At 37.7% G+C, this 20,888-nt stretch overlaps 1 protein-coding gene across 14 annotated transcripts in view; it reads left to right on the top strand.

The window, feature by feature from the left end:
* RNF17 (ring finger protein 17) overlaps nucleotides 1-20,888 on the top strand; it is a 40,559-nt gene that overhangs the window by 16,100 nt on the left and 3,571 nt on the right. For 12 of the 14 annotated variants that reach the window (XM_085063550.1, XM_085063585.1, XM_085063627.1 and 9 more), the window contains 18 exons: nucleotides 572-762; nucleotides 1,324-1,462; nucleotides 1,929-2,082; nucleotides 2,811-2,926; nucleotides 3,849-3,969; nucleotides 4,700-4,817; nucleotides 7,102-7,323; nucleotides 8,252-8,402; nucleotides 9,444-9,562; nucleotides 10,177-10,267; nucleotides 11,087-11,220; nucleotides 11,538-11,845; nucleotides 12,950-13,113; nucleotides 13,918-14,037; nucleotides 16,378-16,458; nucleotides 17,104-17,229; nucleotides 19,575-19,679; nucleotides 20,247-20,397. In XM_085063550.1, the coding sequence (XP_084919676.1) occupies nucleotides 572-762; nucleotides 1,324-1,462; nucleotides 1,929-2,082; nucleotides 2,811-2,926; nucleotides 3,849-3,969; nucleotides 4,700-4,817; nucleotides 7,102-7,323; nucleotides 8,252-8,402; nucleotides 9,444-9,562; nucleotides 10,177-10,267; nucleotides 11,087-11,220; nucleotides 11,538-11,845; nucleotides 12,950-13,113; nucleotides 13,918-14,037; nucleotides 16,378-16,458; nucleotides 17,104-17,229; nucleotides 19,575-19,679; nucleotides 20,247-20,397 (2,611 nt within the window). The remainder of the gene's footprint in view (nucleotides 1-571; nucleotides 763-1,323; nucleotides 1,463-1,928; nucleotides 2,083-2,810; nucleotides 2,927-3,848; nucleotides 3,970-4,699; nucleotides 4,818-7,101; nucleotides 7,324-8,251; nucleotides 8,403-9,443; nucleotides 9,563-10,176; nucleotides 10,268-11,086; nucleotides 11,221-11,537; nucleotides 11,846-12,949; nucleotides 13,114-13,917; nucleotides 14,038-16,377; nucleotides 16,459-17,103; nucleotides 17,230-19,574; nucleotides 19,680-20,246; nucleotides 20,398-20,888) is intronic. The other 2 variants (XM_085063610.1, XM_085063604.1) reach the window with 1 other exon arrangement.

The raw sequence follows: 20,888 nt of genomic DNA, 5'->3' as shown, positions 1-20,888 counted from the left end.
TTCATTTTTTTTTGTTCTTAAAAGGCACAGATTTACAGTATCAAATGAGAAATGCATTGACTTGATCCTAGAGAAATAAATTCAGACAGGCTTTCTGAGAGTAGATAAAATGTCATACAGGATGTTGTGGAGAGCAGGAATATATAAACTGATCAAATTGTTGTGCATTTTTGTAAAGGCACAAGAAGGCAAACTTTGTTTCTGCTCTCACAATTCATGTGAAAGTCATGAAATTAAACAGACAATTCTGGTTTATGTATCACGACAATCTGATGGGATCTTCAGAAGAAAAATGGTAGAAACTGCAATCCTTTGATCTGACTCAGTTTTATAAGGTTAAATAAATAAATGTAAATACAGTGAATACACTTAGTAGTCCATAGCAGAGGAATTCTATTCAGTGCTGTCCTGGCTATGGATGAGACAAGTCTGACCATGTTCAGTATTTAATCTGTTCAGATGCATCTGTGCTTTCTTCCTTGCTTCTATTTCATCTTGGTTTTAAGTACCATTTGTATTTTTTGTTTTAACATTCTCTGACATCCTCAGTAACTTTTGCTTTCTAATACAGAATGAAGGTTGGGGAGAGGAAGCGAAGACAAAATTTTTAGAAATGGTAAAAAATAAAGTTGTCTCAATGCTGGTGTTTGGAGAAGAGGATGGTGTTCTCATTGTAGATTTGAGAAAACCTCCATGTAATGAACTGAGCAGTAACATACCGCTGTCTCTCAAGGATGCATTAGTTTTCTTAGATTTGGCAAGGTATGTCTCTTCCTTTAGTTCATGCTCTCATGTGCCATAACTGATAACAGAATAATGCTTTCCAAGTGAAGTTTACCAAGCTGGTTGCTTTTGCAGTGTTCCGTATAGAAATATGTGATTTATTAACCTTTAGCAGTATATGTTGATTTCTGTTTTCCACCTTCACTAATAATCACCCTGCTGTACTGATTTGCATTAGTCAGGCTTCATTTAGGTAGTGAACTTTATTTTAGAAAATTGCTAAATTTATATTTCTGTACAAATTCTAAATAACAAGGGGGCTAAAGGAGAAGCCTTTGTGTCTATCACAGACAGAAAACCTCACAGAAATGAGCCTGTTGTCTGTTTGATTTGGCTGCTAGGCAGTGGGAGAAATATTACAGGTGATTGGCTGCACCAGCTGCAAGAAGGAGAGTTTAAGCTATATGTATAAATATGAATCAAGTAATTTTTATAATATTTTGTGGTTTTTAATGGGAAATTTGACATTTGAATATAAAAGGATTAATTTTCAGTTAATTTTTACTGACTTTATTCAAAATTTTATTTTGTTTACCTTAGGTTTAAATCACAGCTTCCCAGCCAGTTAGAGAATGGCACTGTCTCACGCTACAGTCCTCCTAATATTCCACAAGAAGGAGAAGAAGTCTTTGTTGTGGTTTGTCACATTAATAGTCCCAGTGACTTCTATCTCCGTTTGGTAAGTTTAGAAATAAAGTCTGTTTAGATAAAACTATGAATAAGCATTTTAATGTTGAGCTATTTGTAGTCCACACTAAATAAGCTACAACTTTGGTTCTGTCACTTGTTACCAGTGATAGGATTCCTAGAATTAATAAGTGAAATTATTTGCAACAGTCCTTGATTGAGCCTAGTTAAATTCCAGGAATTCTTAAAATCCCAGAAAGTTTTTGTCAGTTATGTTACAAGATGAATTCCTTTGTGACTACGTAGTATTTTACTGTTTAGAATGGGGATTGAACAGAGCAATATTCAACAATAGTTAGGCTCTTTAATTCAGTTTATGTATTCATGACCACGTTGTAATTTAGGTGGGAAGACTGGAAAGTACACTACTAGAAAAAGATTATACCTTTTAAAGAGAGAAAATCCTGTTAAAAAATAACATCTGTTGTGTATGTGTGGTTTTGTTGTTTTTATTTCAGAGAGAGACTGTGGAATCTTTAGCTCTTCCAAAGAAAATTCAGGAGATCTATAAACTTGAGAATGGAAGAAATTTGGAAATTTTCTGCCCAGTTGAAGGCCAAGCCTGCATTGCAAAACAGGAGGATGGGAATTGGTACAGAGCACAGATTATAGGTGAAGTATTGATTCTTTTGCCCTAATGCTAGGTTGCAAAATCAGATGTGCTGCTAGGTCAGAGTCACATACTGGATGTGAACAGTAAAAAAAAGCCAGTGTTTTTACTAGGAATTATGGTTCTATGAGGTAGCTTCATAAAGTCAATAGTACTAATTCATACCCTTTTGCTATTAGTAGACTGGTGTATACACATGTTCTTTTTTGGTCAGAGATGCAATATATTCCATTTTCTAGAGAGCATTGACATCTTATTGCATAATTATTTTAAGTAATATTTCTCTTACTGTTACAGTTTGAACTGCAGCTTTGGCTGTTCCAGCTAACCTGTGAATTGAGATATTAACCCCTTGTCTGCTGTTGGTTAATAATTCTCCATAGTAATTCCCAAGGGGGTATGGGGTTGTGCTGATGCTGACCTGTGTGTTGCCTGTATGTGGGCAGTGTAGCATGCCTGTGTGCTTACATGTTTACTTGGCATGTGTTCAGTGTGCCAGTGTCTCACAAAGTGGTGAGATGTTAGGAGGCCAAAATGCCAATGCTATTATTTCAGGAACCTGAAAAGAGCTGGCTCCTAAAGAATACGTGTTTTGAATTGGGTTATAAAAATTCTAAAAAACTGATAGTGATCGTATGGCAGGAATGTGGCTTTTGCTCTGAAATTACCTTGCTTTAACCTGTATCAGATACTGGTTTTGTTACAAAACCTTGGGTTGCTTTCCTTGAAGGGCTGCCAAGTTGTCAAGAAGTTCTGGTAAAATATGTTGACTATGGCAACACTGCTAACTTAACTAATAAAGATATACGCCGAGTGAAAGAGGAGTTTCTGACCATTCCGGAAAAGGTAAATGCCTGGGTTAAGCACTGTCTCTGTGAACAAGAAGGGAAAAAGTGAATTGTTCACCTTCCAAAATAAATAAAATAAAATGTTAGGGAACTTCCTTCTTGACTGCCATTATGATGTCTCACTTAATGTGCTTTGGGTGCACATTGATAACTCGTTTTTATTTTTTATACCATTCAGTTGCAAAATTAATCTAACGTTGCCCTGCAGTATACATACATGCAGAGGAGGTGTATATACATTGCATATATACATGTGTATTTAATTCCATTAAATTTATCTCCATTGTAAGCCAGATTAATTTTTGCATTCTTTCATCTTTAAATTATTATCTAATAATAATGGGGGGGTTAAATCATATTTTGGTTTGATTTATAGTTCTTAGTTTGGTGTTTTCCTAACTTGAGGAATGGTTGGAGTTTCCCCCTTTTGATGAGGAGGAAACCTGACTGGGAAAGAAAATGACAAAGTATTTCTGTCAAAAAATGCCCATAAACTGAATTTTTTTCTTCAGCTATTCTTTTGATAGTTTTGGTTACCGATCATAATTATGCTAAACTTTGAAAGTTCATATGTTGATAGGGGTTTTTTAACTGGTTGTAGGCACCACTAGGCTTGCTTTGACTTCAGTGCAATAATCTGTACTGATCTCTGCACCAGTTCTATGCCTTACCATAAAGGGAGGCAAAGAGAAGTAAGCTCTTTGTATTTCAGCAAGAGCACCTCTGAATTTGAGGTTCATGCTCAAATTCATGGGAAGGGAGGGATCATTTTAAACTAAACCAGATTGTGGCAATGTGGAACCAGAAGCCAAGGTCATGCTGTCTTGTATGAGTCCAAAGCAAAGCCTGCAATTTGATTGTAATGAGATGATTTTGATCTGTATGTGATGTTAGTTGTATAATCTTGAGTTATTCTTCAGGCAATCAGGTGTAGGCTGGCTTGCATTGAGCCATTTAAAGGGGCAAGTGAGTGGAACATAAAAGCCAAGGAAAGGTTTGAAGAAATGACTGAAGATAAGCTTATGTTGTGTTCAGTTATTGGTAAGTTACCAAGAGTGTATTAATTTTTATTTCTATATTATTAAGTTGACTCAAATATAGAAACTATCACTTTGAGACTTAAAACAGTATTTTCTTGAAATGCTTATGTTCATACCTGGTAGAGGTGGGCTGGAGTGAGAATATCTAAATTCTGTCCTCTGATTGGAGGAGACAAAACAGATGAACAGAGGTTTTGTTACAAGGTTTATGTCTTCTCTTACAGACCACACCAGTGTTAGAGGGTATAGTTCTGGTTATTCAGATGGGCTTCTTTCCAAAAGTACTAGCTGTCCTTGATGTTTCCTGACTTTATTGGTAGCTGGGAGTGTGATTGCTGCTGCTCTAAAGTGTTGCCAAAAAAAAAAAATTTCAGATAAGACATACATGCCTTAGTAGGGTTTTTCTTGATACCATAAATTGTTAATATGTAGCTACTTTTCAGCCCTTGTGGAATTCTGTTTTGGAATCCATTTAATAAAAGGAACTGTGTAGCGATTGAGGGTTTTGTACAAAAATACTTTATGATTATTGGTGTATTTTAAGTTAATTTTATAGACATGTGCAAAGCTAAGCCTCTACATATTGTTGATGTTCAAAATCAATTTTGTACATGAAATGTAATTTTGCAGAAATCTTTCTTCTACTACCATTTGTCATTCCTTCAGAATCATAAATAGACTTCACACTGTCATTTATTGGCACTAATTATGTTGATATTATTCATTCACAGAAATTTTAGATAATAACATCTTATCTATTGAACTCTTCAATGCCTCTGCTGATAATGGGAGAAAGTTTAGTATTAACTGCCAGCTAGTTGAGGAAGACCTAGCATCGTACATACCTGGGTAAATACACTGCATAACTTTAAAAGTGTCTGGAAGTACTGAACTTGTGTATAGAAACTATGGTGTTGATTGGTATGTCACCTTCAGAGGCTGGAATTTATCACATTTGCAATAAATTAATATTCTAATCACATTCATTGGCTGGTGTAATATAGAGTGTAACTCTGCAGTTTGATGGTTGCTTTCTCAAACTAAATCTCGACTAATGTAATGAAGTTGTAGTTGTGAAAAAATTGGAGATCAAATATTTGCATCATACTTGTTGCATCCCTAAGTGCCAAATCTTCCCAAAGTGTTTCCTGTTAAGGTTCCCATTAATATGTTCCCATTAACATAGTAAGAAAATAAATTTGTGTATTTAACCTGCACCTAAGGCAAGTAATTTCTTTGGAAGGTCAGTTACTAGAAAACACTTGAGTAACCAGCTATGACAGCAAAAGAGTTGGGAAAGCAGCAGAGTTGGGAAGCATTGTGGTGGAGATGAGGCTGATAAGGATATAATACTGCTGTGTTAAGTTTCTTAGCTTTTTACAAAGATAATCCATGGGCTGTATTCATGAAAATCTGTCATTACTCTTTCATGAATAATTTTTAAATACTGATAGAAATAGATCATTAAATAGATCATTAAATAGATCATTAAATAGATCATTAAATAGATCATTAAATTGGAAGTTTTCATTCCAAAACGAAATTCCTGAATTTTCTTTTTTCAGGAGGAAGCAGGTAAGTGGATTTTCTCTCTTGGCTCAGAAACATAACTAAATCTTAGTAACACTCTTATACTTGTCACAGTCACAGTTTTTAGTAAGGGTTTTGTAAAGGTATGCAGCTTCCTTTTAGTCTGAACAGCTGAGTTACTTTTTCATTAAGGTATTTTGTTGTGTTCCATCTGTACTTAGATGCCTGCTTCCAGCCTTCACTCAGGGGAGCATATTCCTTTAAGTTGCTGTGTAACACTGATAACCTGACTAATGGGGTTGCTCAATTTCACCTTCTTCAGTTGGACTGGGGAGAAAAAGAAACACAAGCAAGAAAATTCATGCATCTAAATAAAGACAGAGAAATCACCAAGTACTATTGCAGGCAAAACAGACTTCAGGCACTGATACACAAAAGACAAACATCTATAGCAACTACCCTCCCCCTTTCCCAAGACTAAGTTTATTCCAAACACCTCTTTCTCCTCTTGCACTTGAGTTACACTCAGTCAATTCAGGAGGGCAGTGAGTAGTGTAGGGAGTTGGGGTCAAGACACAGTAGCTTATCCATGCTGCTCCTTCCTCCTTTTCTCCCTCTGCTTTAGCATGGACCCTCCACAGGCATTTGTCCCTTATTTTGTGGGGCAAGAGGCCCACTCCTGCTCTTCTGTTCTTACGATCTTGGTGTTCCCTATGCTCTCTTCTGTTCCTTCTCTCTCCCTGAAGTTTTCTGCCCTTCATTATATTCACTGAAGGATGAGCTCAGTAGTGTCCTGTGTTGCAGAGCAGTGTCTGCCGTGGGGCAGCACCTGGCCTCTGCTGTCAGAGGTCACCCTGCAGCCTCTGGCCCCAGCTGCCAACATTACACCTGGTGCACCATGGTTTTGTAGTTGGAATGGTGCTTCTGTTGGGGAGTAGGGGCAGAGGGGTGGTTTGTGAGGGCTTTGGAGTTTACCTTGCTTTATTCTAGCTCTTCAGAGCTTGTTTGTCACACTTTCTGATGGATTCCCTTTTTTATGTTCACAAATGGGAAAGATTGGTGAATAACTTACACCTGTTTAGGTCATTTAGAATTATATTTATGATATTATTACCTTCTATGTTTATTGCTGTTGAGGGATACCCAAGCCAGCCTTGGTGGCACCAGTTGTGTCCTCAGGAAACACTAGAAAGGTAAATGTTCTGCTGATGTTAATACTCTCCACTTCTGAAAGGAATATTTACCCATTGTAGAAGTTGTTGCAGTTTTTACTCAGGCAGCAGTGCTTTCCAGAAGCATGTTAGTAATTTGATGTCTTTTAAGTCAGACATAAGCATTGAGGTTCAGCTTTCTGCTGGCAGCATATATTGCAATAGTGCTTCCATCTGACAGAGGAATGTGCAAGGATACCTTCTGAAGGTGAATAAAAATGTTACTGTAGTGAGTGTTTCAGACAAAAACACTTACAAATGCTACTTCTGAGTTACTATTCACTTTCATGTTGAATAATTCCTGTCACGTTGAAGTGGGATTATTGAGCTTTTTTCATTTCATTTAAAATCTGTTTAAACTTTACAATCTAATTATTTTATGCTCTTTACAGGTACTCTGAAAGAACTGAAGTAAGGTCCAGTGAAATATGGGATGATCCTCTAGAAGACAGTTCTAAAACCTCAGAAGTTTTAAATGCTGTAGACATGGAACCTGCGAATGAAGGAGATTTCAGGTCACTTTGTAACAAAGAGTTACATGGAAGAATTAGTCATGTTGTGTCTCCTAGTAAAATATTTGTACAGTTGCTGTCATCAGAAAGTATACTGAAAAGGTACTAAACTTTCCTTCAGTTAAGATGTTATTATTATCTCTTCTTAAGTGGCGAAGTATAGTTGGAACAAAGTCCGATTCGAGTTGCATTTGACACTGTATTTCTTGAAGGCTTCTGATTTACTGTCCTTTGTTGGGGAAAGTATAGGAGCAGAAGAAGCAAGGTTGGCACTATGTTGGTGCTTATTAAATATTTCTGATTTCAAATTAAGTACATGATCTCACTCCTATTTCAAAGCAGTTTTGTTGTAGTAAGTACTGGGGCCTGATGAATGCAACAGTGTCCAAAAAGAGTAACTTTCTGCTTTTTCTTTTTTCCTTCCCATTCTTTTGTTAGAGATCTGGTTAAATAATACCAGTATCACAAGTCATAGAACTTACTAGTTGTAGTAGTAGCAGTTGTTTTTTCAGTAGGTTTCTAGTACCCTGTTAGAAAGTTTGAAGACAATTTCTAGACTGTGTGTATTAGCCTATCTTTGGTAGATATTCAAATAGTCATGCCTACTCTTGGAAGACAATTAAAAGAATGTCATGGTTTAGGGCAAGTTACTTATATATTTTATCTCTTTTCATCTTCTTGGTTGTAGCTACCTAGAGTTCCATTTACTTAGTTGTGACACTAAATGAGTGTTGCACTCTCAAGTTGTCAGGAGAAAAGAGTGAAGCTTTCTAATAGTGCCATACAAAGCACTCAGGATTGCTTGGCTTAATTCCAGTGTCTAAGTAAAGATGATAGGTTTACAGACTTTCAATCAGGATGCAAGTGTTTTGTAATTCCCTTTTCATGTATTTCTAACATGACATGAAGAAAAACTGCAATACTGTGCATCTGTTAAAACAGTGAAACTTTATGCTAAACAGTGATTGAATAAGTCCTTTATTTACTGCGTAAAATTTTTTCACTAGAAAAGTGGTTTTTTGAATGTTAGTTTACAGGAGGAGATGACTTCCTTCTACAGAGAATCCCAGCCACAGTCTGTGAAGTGGGAGAGTAAAATGCACTGTGCTGTTTACGTACGTGATGTGGGACAGTGGCAAAGAGGTCAGATCAGTAGGATTGTCTCTGAAACAAGTGCAGAGGTAAAGCTCTTATCATAACAAAGTTCATACTTTTATTTCTAAACTTGTAAGCATTCATTGTTTAAAATAAGGTTAAATTTTAGTTTCTTACTGCAGTGTTAATGTTCTCCTATACAGTCTTTTACTTCTGCTGAGAGTTTAAATCACATTGTATATTGCTGCAAATCAGTTGACTCATCAATGCTCAGTTGCCTTTAGCAGGGAATTCGGTAGTTGAGGAAGGCTCATGTTGACTGTCCCTCTATTTACACTGCATTTTGGAACATGGCAGAGATTTCCAAGCTATAGTCTTAACAATTCATTTTAGATTCCAGAATGTGTGTGAAACTGGGGATCACAGTTTAATGGTTTTTGTTAAAAGATGGAGCCAGTTGAACTGAGCGCAGCACTGCAGGAGCACATGAAGTCATGCTGTGGCATGAGCCCTAAACTGATGATGATGCACTGTACCATGCAGGTACAACACTTCCCACAGTAACCTCACATAGCACTGCTTGAAACCTGTGTTTTGTTGCACCAATTTGAAAATGAGCACCAGAAAAAGCGTTTTGTGACTAGACACTTACATGTCTCAAAAGAAAGAATGGCTTTTTGATCATAAAGAAAATCCAGAACTGGATTACCACTGGTGCTCTCTGCTATCATCAGGTTATGCCCAGGGGTCTTTTGAGTAGGATGCAGAAATGGGACTTTGTGTACTTCAGGTTTGCATGATCTGCTTTCTGATCCTAAAAGCCTTCAAACAGCTATTTAGCCCCATCAGAATAAAAAGCAAGGGGTAGAGGGGAGCTGTTGCAGCATTTCATTTACGAAGAAGTCAGTAAAGTCATTTAACCCCCTTTAAGCACATTTTTATGGTTTGTCCCCTTGCTATACTGTGGTAGTTGCTTGTGTTGTGTGAAGTACTTCAGTGCAAAAGGCATTTACTGAATTGTGGTAACGTTTGAAATGTTTTTAACCTCCTTGGGGATGCTTTGAAGTAATTCTTACAAATAATAAGAGAGGGGTGGTTTTTGTTTCATTGTTCCTTACCTGTAACAGGTACTGCTTTATGATTCTGGAGCTGAAAAAACAGTGGAGGTTAGCTGTCTAAGAAAACTTGAGGAAAACATGAAGAACATTAGGAAGTTAGCAATAGAATGTTCACTGACAGAAATAAGGTAACTTTTCCCTTATACTGTGTAGCAGCATTAGCAACTAATAATGACATATCTTTGTTAGTGTGTTAGCACTGATAATGTAAGATTTGGATGTAGTTTATTTTTTGAATAAATGAATGGGGTGGTGGCTGTGATTTATTTTATAAAGGTTTGAAGTTTTTTCTAAGAGTTGTACTGCGTAGTAGTAAAGCAGAAACTGCTGTAGAAATAAATACTTACAGGATGAATTATAAAATAGTGAACAGATTTATTTTCACTGAACTGTTTCTTTTTCCTTGGCTCAGAATTTTAGATCTGAATTGGATCTCCTGGAACTGTACAGAAGGTCTTTTTTGTAGACTGTTATGACAGGTGTCATAACTTGTAGAACTCACGATCCTCGTCATTTTGAAGTTTTGGGGTTGTATTTTTTAATTTTACTGACCTAGAGATCCAGAAACGAATAACGATTTCATTTTACACTTAGCTGTAATAGAGGTTGTCTTCTCCTTCTGTAACAGTTTAGGAAGTTAAAAAAAAAACTCACAAATTCTCGGTAGAGGGAAGAGCTGGTGGTTACACTCAGGAGATGCCAACTTCTCTTGTCCTAGAGATGATCATTTGTTCTATGTTAGACCCACAGGTGGAAGCACACAGTGGACAGCAACAGTATGTGAATGCTTATCCTATTACCTAACTGGAGCACACGTGAAAATAATCATACAGGTTGGTAATCAAAACCAGTAGTATTTATAAAATTTGTCAGGCTGTCTGTTAATTCATGGGGTTTTTTTCCTGAATATTTTACCTTTCAAAAGGTCTGAGTAGAATTTGCTTGGATAGCTGTATGTGCTAGGGAAAAATGTGCTTTTTCTTCTTTCTGCTTTACTTTTGTTACTCAGTGGAACATTAGAGCAGTTTGGTTACCCAGTGTGGAGGGAATTTAGTGTTTGGTATATTTAGTTACAGAAGAACAGTAGCTGTATCTTTGGGATCACTGGATGATGACAGCCTTCATGGACAGATAGCCAAGATGCTCAGGTTCTTGATGAGAATGTTTTCAGCAGATACTATATTAATTTTCAAGCCTCAGACTGAAAGAATTCAGCTAGTGCTGTATGATCATCATTAGTAATTTATTTCTCCTATGGTTTAAAAAACAAACCAGGATTATTAGAAGGATTTGATTTGTTCAGTGTCTGTTGGCAGCTGCCAGTGGTATTTTACAGTGTGTATGACAATAAAAGCAGTGATGAGTGAAGTTATTTATGCATGAATTTAAACCTCCTTGTGGAAATCAAGTGTTTGGCAGTTGATTCTATTAAAAAGCTGAAGGAAAAAGCAAGTTTTTATTCTCCAATTTTTTTTTAATGTCATGTGTCGAACAGTTGGTAAAAAGATGGGAACTGTCATATGGATTAAATAAATTTGTCTTCTCATGTGGGCATCAGTTGTTCAGGGATGTCTGACTGACAGTCAGTACCAATAAAATGACAGATACACCTGTAGTTTAGAGGAAATGCATATTTGTAGTATGTTGTCCAGCTCTCTCATTTTTTCCAGGAAAGTGATGTGCCGTGTGCATTGCCTGTGAAAATTCTTTGCAAAGATGAAACAGGAAAAATTACTGATACTTCTGAATACCTTATTGAACAGGGTTTGGCTCTTAGAAACAGAAGGTTTGGATACTTTTCTTTTATATTCTCTATGACACTGTTTGGTCAAATATGAACTAATAAGTAAATTAACAGTTTGGATTGTGTTCTACAGCATGTGTGCCAACAAAACTCTATCTTCAGTGAACTCACTTGAGTATAACATTATTTATTGTATCCATTGCTCATTTTGGTTCTCTACTTGTAGACAAGATGCTTGACAGTATTTTAAGAAGTCTTTGCTATTTTTGTGAGTTTGGTTTTCTTACTTGTATTTTATAGTTCTGCACTTTTCAGGTTCTTTGTCAGTTAATATATTGGTATTTGATTGAATCTTCTAGAACTGGTAAAACTGATCGTGCTTGCTTAGTCTTCAAGAAACATCTTGAAGTGGATTTCGAGCAGGAGAACACAGAGCTGAATGGTTGTAATTCCAAAATTGCATGTGCAAGAAACAGGGCTGTTCCAGAGGAAAACATCACTATTTCAGAGAGTGAACAAAAATCATTCAAAACGTACAAATCACTACCTCATTCAGGAATGGGTGAAGTATATAAATCTCCCCTTGTTCCTGAAGCAAAAATTTTCCAGGCTGTAGTGAGTTGTATTGGAGGCGATGGAACTATTTATATAATACCAAAATCATTTGGTAAGTTTGCATAGAAGAAAATACGTTTTTGACAGGCGTGCTAGTATAGATGTTCACAGTTCTGAAAGATTCCTGTTGGGAGATGCCGTGTCCTTTGGTGCGAGGGGCAGGGGATCTCTTCATCCTTAAATCAGCTTTCCTGTCTTTCACCCTCCGAAGAAATCAAAAAACTCAAAGTGCTTGGATGGGCAGGTTACTTGCCTTTCTTCTCTAGGCTGTAATGGGTAAAGCAGTGAATGCTTTATTTTATAGAGTTAACTGATAAAGTAAATGAAGTCATTTACTTCAAAGTGGTGAAGATACAGTCATAAAGATTCTTGGAACTGGTTTTTTTTCCCTTCAATTTAAGCTCTGTACCCAGTTTCTTCAGGCTCTTTATTTGCATTGTGATGCATTCTATATCTCACAGTTTGCTGTTTGTACTGTTGGAAAGAAGTTCATTTTCTTCTGACAGATGCAGTATCAGTCCTCAGTTCCATGTTAGTATATTGTGCTTTGGAGAAGTATTTTCATATAAGAGCATTAATTTTATATTTTTTGCTCTGCAAGTACGTTTAACTACTAGGTTATGTAACAATTTTTATTCATAAAACTTTGAAATTCAAAGTACAGTAACCCCACTTGCACAAGACTGTGTATTCTTCCTGCAGTTATTACTGTAGACTGTACCCATAGCAGAGGAGGCTCTTCTGGACACCTGTCCTGTGGTGTTTCACAGTGTTCTACCACTGGAACAGTTGTCTGGGAGTTACTGTCCTGTTCATGCTTTGTATGGATCTTATATTAGTGCTGCCAAGGTGTCAGTTGCCAAATTTATAGACCCTTCCATAAGTTCTTCTGAGACTAGAATTCCAAATTACTAATGGCTTCAGAATTGGAAATGCAATTTAGTGTTCAAGTAATATCTTTCTTGCATATACTAGATATTGAACATACATGTTGTATCAGTGCTGGAAAATACATTTTGGAGCAGCACATGTGTTTTATATTTATACATAAACATAAAACATTTTATATCTGAAAGTGGTGGGGTTTAGTGATTGAAATATTTTGCATGAATGTCAGAGACTATTTTTAATTCTTTTATTTCCTTCTTCCCCCAAGAAACTGCACTAAACAAATTGATGGCTGAAATACAAAATACCTTCAAAGGCCTTGGTCTTCTGATACCCTACTGCTGGAAAAAGGGAGAAGCTTGTGTTGTAAGAGGATCAGATACTGTGTGGTATCGAGCTAAAATTATAGAAGTCAGTGGTAGTACTCTCCAGGTAAGTTTGATGGTATGGGGTGGGGCGGATTTATGTATATGTGCAAATGTGTGTTTAAAAAAAAAGGCAAATAATCCAGTCCTCTAAAATAAATAATGGACTTCATATTTTTTCATTCAGCTGACCTTTCTATGCAGATGCTCATTGTGCTTAAAAGTGTTGATTACTGTCCCCATTTTTACATTTATTTTAAAGATCAAATCTGCCTACCTATTTCAGGTGTTGCAATTTTTCCTGTAGCTTTCCTAGTAATGATAAATTTTCTTAAGTAAAAAGCTGTTCTTGATCACCTGTAAGTAATCCCTTTTAGTTTTTATTTTACTGTTCTTACCATATGTAGAATATTTTGAAAACAGTTAGGTTTAGTATCCTCCCTTGCCCTATCCCCACCCAGAAAGTAGTGGCTGTCTGTTTTGAATTCTTTCTGCTGCACAGGTATAGAGCTTTTTCTTATTAGCAGTTAATCTTACCTAAGTTCTTAAATCTGCTCATGATTTTTGAAAGCAATTTGCAAAAGCTGACACTATCCTAGTTCACAAATTTCTTTGCTCTCAATTTTAAACTGATGCTGGTTATTCCACAAAAGGTGGGAATTCTTGCAAGAGAAGTTTAAAAACTGAATTTCTAATCTGCCATGCCACTTTTTTAATCCTTTTTTTTTTTTTTCCACTTTGTCACATCACCTACTTATCAAACCATTATTTTTTTCCTCCATAGAAGTAATGCTGTAAATGAACGCATTCTCTTACTAAATTTAACGTAGAAACCAGGAATTATTTCAGGAAAGCTTTGCATTTCCTATAGGTTCAGTACATAGATCGTGGTTACATAGAGAGCATTCCTCAGTGTCATCTGTATCCAACTACATTTTACACTGGCATTCCTCCCTTTTGCATCCCATGTCAGCTCTACAAGACACTGCCGGTGAGTAATGACACATTTGTGTGTTAGTAAGTAATTACTCAAATCAATACACTGCTTAGGGAAAGGTTGAGAGTAGTTGCTGGCATCTTCTCTTGCCAAGGGTTCAGAGAAGAGCTGATGAGGATTGTTTCAGCAGGTCCTTACCAAGACCCAACAGATGTGCTTTGTGAAGGGACCATGCTTCAAAAGCAGCTGTCAGTGGAGTTAAACCTTTGTCAGACAGGGCACTGCAGGGGTGGTAGGGGGATACTCTGAAATGCTGATTTGTTTTGCAATAGCAGCAACTAAAATAAGGCTTGAGTTTCTTAATGCAGAAGGGCCAGAAATTTTGAAATCTTCAAGTCCTGCAAAACTGTTTCTAACATTCTGAGCTTGGCTGTGTAGAAAACAATCTAAACTAATACAAGTTACTGTTCTAGGGGGTTTTGTCAGTAAGTAATTGGTATGTAAATAACATCTTCACATACCATCACACCTTGCTTACTTTGAATGGTACATTAGTAAAAGTAAATTAGTGAAATAACCAGCTTGCTTTTATTGCTGGAAGCAGTTGAACTGACAGATTAAGGATGGCTGCAGCTCCAGCAGTGGGGCACAGGGGTGTCTGCAATATGTGGGGCAGGGACAGGCAGCAGACATGCCCAGGTAGGGAACCTGCTGCAGCAGGTGGTGAGGGCTGCATATCATATCAGGATGGCTGAGAAGGAGTTGGGTAGCTGATTCCAAGTGCAATCTGCAGCAGGCCCACAGCCAAACAGCCAGACACTCCCAGCAATACATGCAGAAGGGAGGAGGGGCAATAATGCAGCAGAATAGAAGTTTGCAATGGCAAGGACCTGCAAGAAGACAAGATTTCCCCCCAAAGCTTGAGGTGCACTTGCAGAACTGCTTTGTCACTCTTCAGGCTGATGAGGACAGGCAGAGCTGTTACATCAGGAGAGAGGCTGAGGAAGGCAGCACTGTCTGCTCCCAGTGCAGCTAACAAAAGACAGCGGGTGATAGCAGTGGGTGCACTCTTCTGAGAGGTTCAGAAGAACCCATGTGCTGATCTGACACTCCCTAGAGAGGAGTGATGCTTACTGCCTGTTTTTATCATGGACATTGCTGAGAGAGTGCCAGGCATTGTACAGTCCACTCACTGTAACCCACTCCTGTTGGCACCAGTGATACACTCCTCAGACTTCCTGGCTGTATGTGCAGGGCTTGCAGATCCCGAGTGTTGGTAAGGGTCTGTGGACTGCTGGTAGTTTTTTCATCAGTCCTGCCTGTTAAAGGGAAGGGGTTTAAAAGAGCTATTGTGTCTGGTGAGTTAAATTGTTACAGGACTGCTGCCACACCCACTGGTTTGGCTACTTGGACAATGGCAGTCGCTTTGAGGAGCCTCTTTGGGGTCCTGTGGGGTTTATCTGTCAGAGAAGAGGAAGAGCATCTTTGGTCAATAGGTGTGCCAAGCCTGGAAAGTGATCATAGGGCAGCAGGAGAGCATCTCAAGAGCAGCAAGTCCAGATGAGGGCAATGAAGATCAGAGGGCTGGAGCACCTCTCTTGTGAAGACAGGCTGAGAGAGTTGGGGCTGCTCATCCTGGAGAAGGAAAGGCTCCAGGGAGATCTTGCAGCACCTTCCAGTACCTAAAGGGGACCTGCAAGAGAGCTGGGAAGGAGCTCCATACAAGGTCATGGAGTTACAGGACAAGGAGAAATACCTTCAAACTGACAGAGGGCAGGTTTAGATTTGATACTGGGAAGAAAACACTTACTACAAGGGTGGTGAGAGATGGGAACAGGCTGCCCAGGGATGTTCTGGATGCCCCATCCCTTAAGTGCTCAGGGCCAGGTTAGAGGGGGCTTGGAGCAACCTGGTCTGGTGGAAGGTGTCCCTGCCCACAGCAGGAGGGTTGAAACTTTGTCTTTAAGGTCCTTTCTAACACAAACTATTCTATGATTCTGTGAAAGACAGGCTTGTAAGCCTACAGGTTGGAAAGCAAACAGATACAGTAGAGAATAAAAGTGTTTAAGGTATTTTGTTGTGTGTTATCTTAGATTCTGTAATTCTTTGGATTATGCTTCAGATAATCTTGTGCACATGCTATTATGTACATAGTACCTGTTAGATTTGGTAAGCAGCATCTCTTTCCAAGCCATTTCAGGACCTTAAAATTGTGGGTTGCATTGTCATGTAAGTTTTAATGCAAATAGCAGATAGTTTGTCTACAACCATTTAAATACCAACAAAATAAGTGTATTTTTAATGATAGTCATGGATTTCCATCTACCCTAAGAATAGGAAGAATATTACTTGTTGGCATATTAATGTGTGGATTTTTTGCTTTTCTCAAAATAGATTGGAAGTTTTTGGCAGCAGGATGCAGTAGATTACCTTCAAGAACTTCTCAAAAATGAAGAGGTTGAAATTCATGTTGAGGTAGCTTTATTTATTCATAGATATGGAATGAAGCTAACTTTTTTTTTTCCTCTTTAAGTAGCATTAAAAATGGTACATGAAGGCATATAGCAGTGAATGTATTTATTAGATGAAACAAAAACCACAACTACTGACTTGTCCTGTGACTGTACCTTTGTTACAGTTTTCAGGCCTTAAATATGTCCCTTAGAGTTCATGCTGTTTTTTCATCCTGTTCATATTGAGTTGTCATTCTGACAAGTAACTTACCTATCAACAGCATAAATTGTTCTAAATTCTAAGTGATAAAATTCTGACATAACTTAGATGTGCTCAAATTCATTTATTAAAGTTATAGGGAAATACATCATCTGTATTGTATGAAAACAAGGTGTTTCAGACAGTTCAGTGATAAATTATAAAAGAGAATGGTTTGAGTGAGCAAACATGGGATAATATTTCGGTGTTAGAATGAGCAATTGGTGCTGCCATTCCAGAGAGTGATATTTCTATTTGTGTTATAACTGATGGTACTGGGCATGCTGGTCTTATGTTTTTGAGTGTGGCGCATATCAGCATGAGAGATTTGAATTTCTTGGTCACTATTTCTAAAACTTCAGTCCCAGTGTTACTATTACAATCCTGATTTTTTTTCTGTGTAAATAGGAAATACCAGATAACCCATGGGGCAAGTTGTCCATCAGCCTGTATTTTGGGGGGATGTCACTCTCATCCTTCATGGCATACCAGAAATACTGTGTTGTTGAAGATTGCCAGGACATAGAAAAGCTGGTGAGATGTGTCTGTGTGTGTTTGTCCCTTTTGCTGTTGCTGTTCTAACGTTGAAAAGATTCTTCATTTGCTCTTTGTGACCTCTGAGGATTTGTTCCTTTCTTTTACATTTCTGTACAGTTTTGTGCTGTAAGCAGCAGTAGGATTGAGCACACAGATCTGCAGCACTACACAGGGAGCTACAATGTGCTAAGACCCCGTGGAATAGCAAATTGCCAAGAGTTTGTTCATGGACTCCATAATGAAAAGAGGTTTTTGCATTTCTGTTCAAAGTCCAGTTAGTTTTATGTTCCTCTAAAACAGTAGGAATAGAGTAATATTTTATCACTTGAAGAGATTAGTTATTCACAGAAATGTATCCAAGGATGGAATAAATTAAATATTTCAACATAAACCTAGTGATTTTTAGGAGAGTTACCCAGGTTCATTATTCCAAGAATCTGGAACACTTATCTGATGTTCTGTAGGGGAGGATTAAAGTTTCCACCTAACTTCATCATCTTAAGATTAAAAAAAAAACCTACATAAGTAATTTCTCTATATTTGATTTAATTTTGTTCCTTGAAATCTGAGGATCATGTATATTTCAGTTGCTAAGACTTCATTACTGCCTTTTTCTCTTAATTCTCTGTGAGCCAGGCAGTGTACTTCTTTCCAATGTACAACTTTGCTTCAGAAAATCATTTTCCAGTACAGAGTCTGCTTCTGTCACTGCTGGTGTAAGGCTTAAGTTGTCTGCCAGTGGGCTTATGATGCAGTTAGAAAAATCTCTCAGTGTATATTAGAACTGAGTAACCATTGAAAACCTAATTGTCAATCAGTCTCTTGTTGCACTTTCATAAAGTCAGCGCGTGACACACAGCTTTCAGCAAACTAAATATGGATCTCGAAATGAGATTTGTGCTTTTAACACAAAAATTAAATTTGGAAAACAAAATTAAAGCTGTGTAAGAAGGTTGCAAGCAAGAAGCATTCAGAAAGCCTGAAATACTTTCCTCAAGGAATAATACCATTGAGCAGATCCGTTCCAGGAATAAGTGACTCAGAACAATGTGTAAGAAAATGGACATCAGAAGTGTTCAGTTGTAGACCAGAAAAGAAGCAAAGCATCCGGAACTCTAGCTGGTTCCAGGAGAAGAACCTCAGGAAAAGCGGAAGTGGGAAGCAAGCAGCTCTGAACATGTTCAGATATAATCAGCTCTGGTTTTAGCTGTAGAGACTAAGCAGCCATCCTCACAGGTCAGCTAAAGTGCATTATTTTTACGTGAGGTGTAACCATTTTGATTTGTTTTATTCTACAGTTTTGTAACTTTGTCACAGCTTCAGATCTGTGATTGGGGTAAGTTAAGCTGATAAGGACTTTATTCTGTTTTGTGAGCCTTGCAGCTGCTAACAGTGGCTTATGCAGAGCTCACTGTACCTGTTGCTGCAGTGTGTCACTGCCTTTAAGATGCACTTCTCTTGAGCTGCACTGATGAGTTTAGGAGCTGGTCTTTGTCACTGTATGATACTCCTAGCTTGGGCATTAGCCAGGAAAAATCCTGGTAGGCAGTAGGATGTTGGAGAACACACGGGAGCCTCCAAGTGTGCTGAACTTCACAGCAGTGACTCTCATCCCAGGTGTGCCTGTCCAGGTGCAGTCAGGTGACTCCTGACTCAGAGTGCTGCTGATAGTTTTGCAGAAACCTGGCATTCATTATAAGTATCTATGATTTGGTGTAGACATCCTTCTTTTACTTGTAGGAGTACATACTTCAAATGGAAAAAATTCCTTTTTCCTAGTTAAGTCTGACGAACATGATTACTTTGTACTGCATCCTCTGTCAGATCCTGCAGGGGGAAGAAAAGGTCATAATTTGTTTCATTTTCCAGTTCTACATGTTGTTTTTACTTTTCACTTTGCTTGGGGCATAATGAAAAGTGTTTATCAAGTAAATGTGTAAAAATGTCTTTCAGAGAAATCATGCATTTTGTTATGCATCTTCCTTTAAGTAACAAAGATAATAGGAGCTCTCTGCATGACCTCTGAGCTGTGTGCTACATGTCCTTATAAAAGTATGATTTAATGTGCCAGGGTTTATTTTGTGGTGAGCCAAATGCAGTAGTGGCATGTAGAATTCAAACTGTAAAATACATGGTTCTACAAGCAGATACACTGGAGATTGCTGTGTTGCTGAGATCATCTGTATCTGTACTTTGCAGTGTCTGGTTTTTTCATCAAGGACACACTGTTTATTGTTATTATGCACATTCTTATCTAACTCCTTTGAACCAGAAGTCATACCAAAGTTAGTTTCTATTTTGTTATTCAGTATGATGCTCATCTGAAGTCTGTCTTGGTCTAGGGGGTATTTGAAGGAGACCTTTCGCGTTCATACCTGCTGCAACCACTGCCTGTTCCGGGAGAAACCTTTCCTGTCACAGTTACCCACTTGGTGTCCCCTAAGGAGGTATGTCTTGTCAACATCTCATATGCTGCAGTCCCATCAAGCTGACAAAAATGAAATCACAGCTGACAATTGTAGAGCATTAGAGGTTGCAAAGTGGTCCTGAGCTATTGGTGCAGGTGGTTGTGCAGGGCAGCTCTTGGAATGAGTTCTTAGTTAAGATAACCTCATAGATGGGGCAGTGAAACACTAAGCATTTCTCTAGAAAAACTGATTTTAAAGAATTACAATACAACAGTCTGGTACTGGGCTTTTTAAATAAGAAAATAGGTCATTGGATTTTAATGTGGCAGAACGAGAGTGAATTCTATATAAGCCCACAGAACTTCCTGGAGTTCTGGTAGTTGCCCAGGCAAAAGGCAGAATGTAATGTGCATTCATGAAATAAAAGATTCCCATGTGGACTTTGAATGTTGAATGATGAAATAGAGAAGAAAGGGGAGCAAGGAGGTGCTGAACCTTTCAAAGATGGGATCAAGTAATCTTTTAATAATGGTTGATCACAGCTGGAATTCCTAGTTTCTAAATTAACTGCAAAAATAGTAACATCAGAGCCTTTTCTTTAAATAGGTTTATATTTGTCCTGATTCTTCTGGGAACCTTACAAAGCCATGTGACACAGAGAGAGCTGCCAGCCATGACTCAGAGAGCCTTGATAAAGCCCTGAAGTGGTGCAATAAAATTGTAAAGACTCTTCCTCATCTAACAAACTTCAGAAAAGGTACATTGTGTGTTTGTTTTCCCTGTTGTATATGTACATATTCTGACAGCCTGAATTTCCTTTTGAAGAAGACTATTATTTCTATTTCTATGTATCTTTAAATAAAAGTTTTGAAGAGTAAGAAGTAACAACATACTATAATTACATGATACACTGTAATGTGGTTTTATTCTTCATTAAATTGGGGCTTTTGTGTCATTCTGCTCCCCTGGAAAACGATGGACAAAACTCAGACTCCTGATGTCTGTTAGAGTTATGAACTGACTTCAGATTGCATTTGGCAGTAATAAAGTTTTTCCCTAAAGGCACCTCTCACTGAAGCTGTAACTGAAAATCTTGCTAAGTATTCAAAAAACAAAAGTTTTATGCACAGAAAATCATATTATAAAGGTTTAGAATTTGTGTGAGTGAGCCCTAAAGAGCACCATTTTAATGTCCTCAGCTGTTGGGCATAAACTAACACAAAGTATGGTTGTATAAAACTTAGTGAA

This window comes from Lichenostomus cassidix, chromosome 1 (assembly GCF_008360975.1).
Source record: "Lichenostomus cassidix isolate B80296 chromosome 1, HeHo_3.0, whole genome shotgun sequence".
NCBI classification, from domain to species: domain Eukaryota; kingdom Metazoa; phylum Chordata; class Aves; order Passeriformes; family Meliphagidae; genus Lichenostomus; species Lichenostomus cassidix.
Note: the sequence above shows the minus strand (reverse complement) of the source record. Positions and strands in the feature narration are given on the sequence as shown.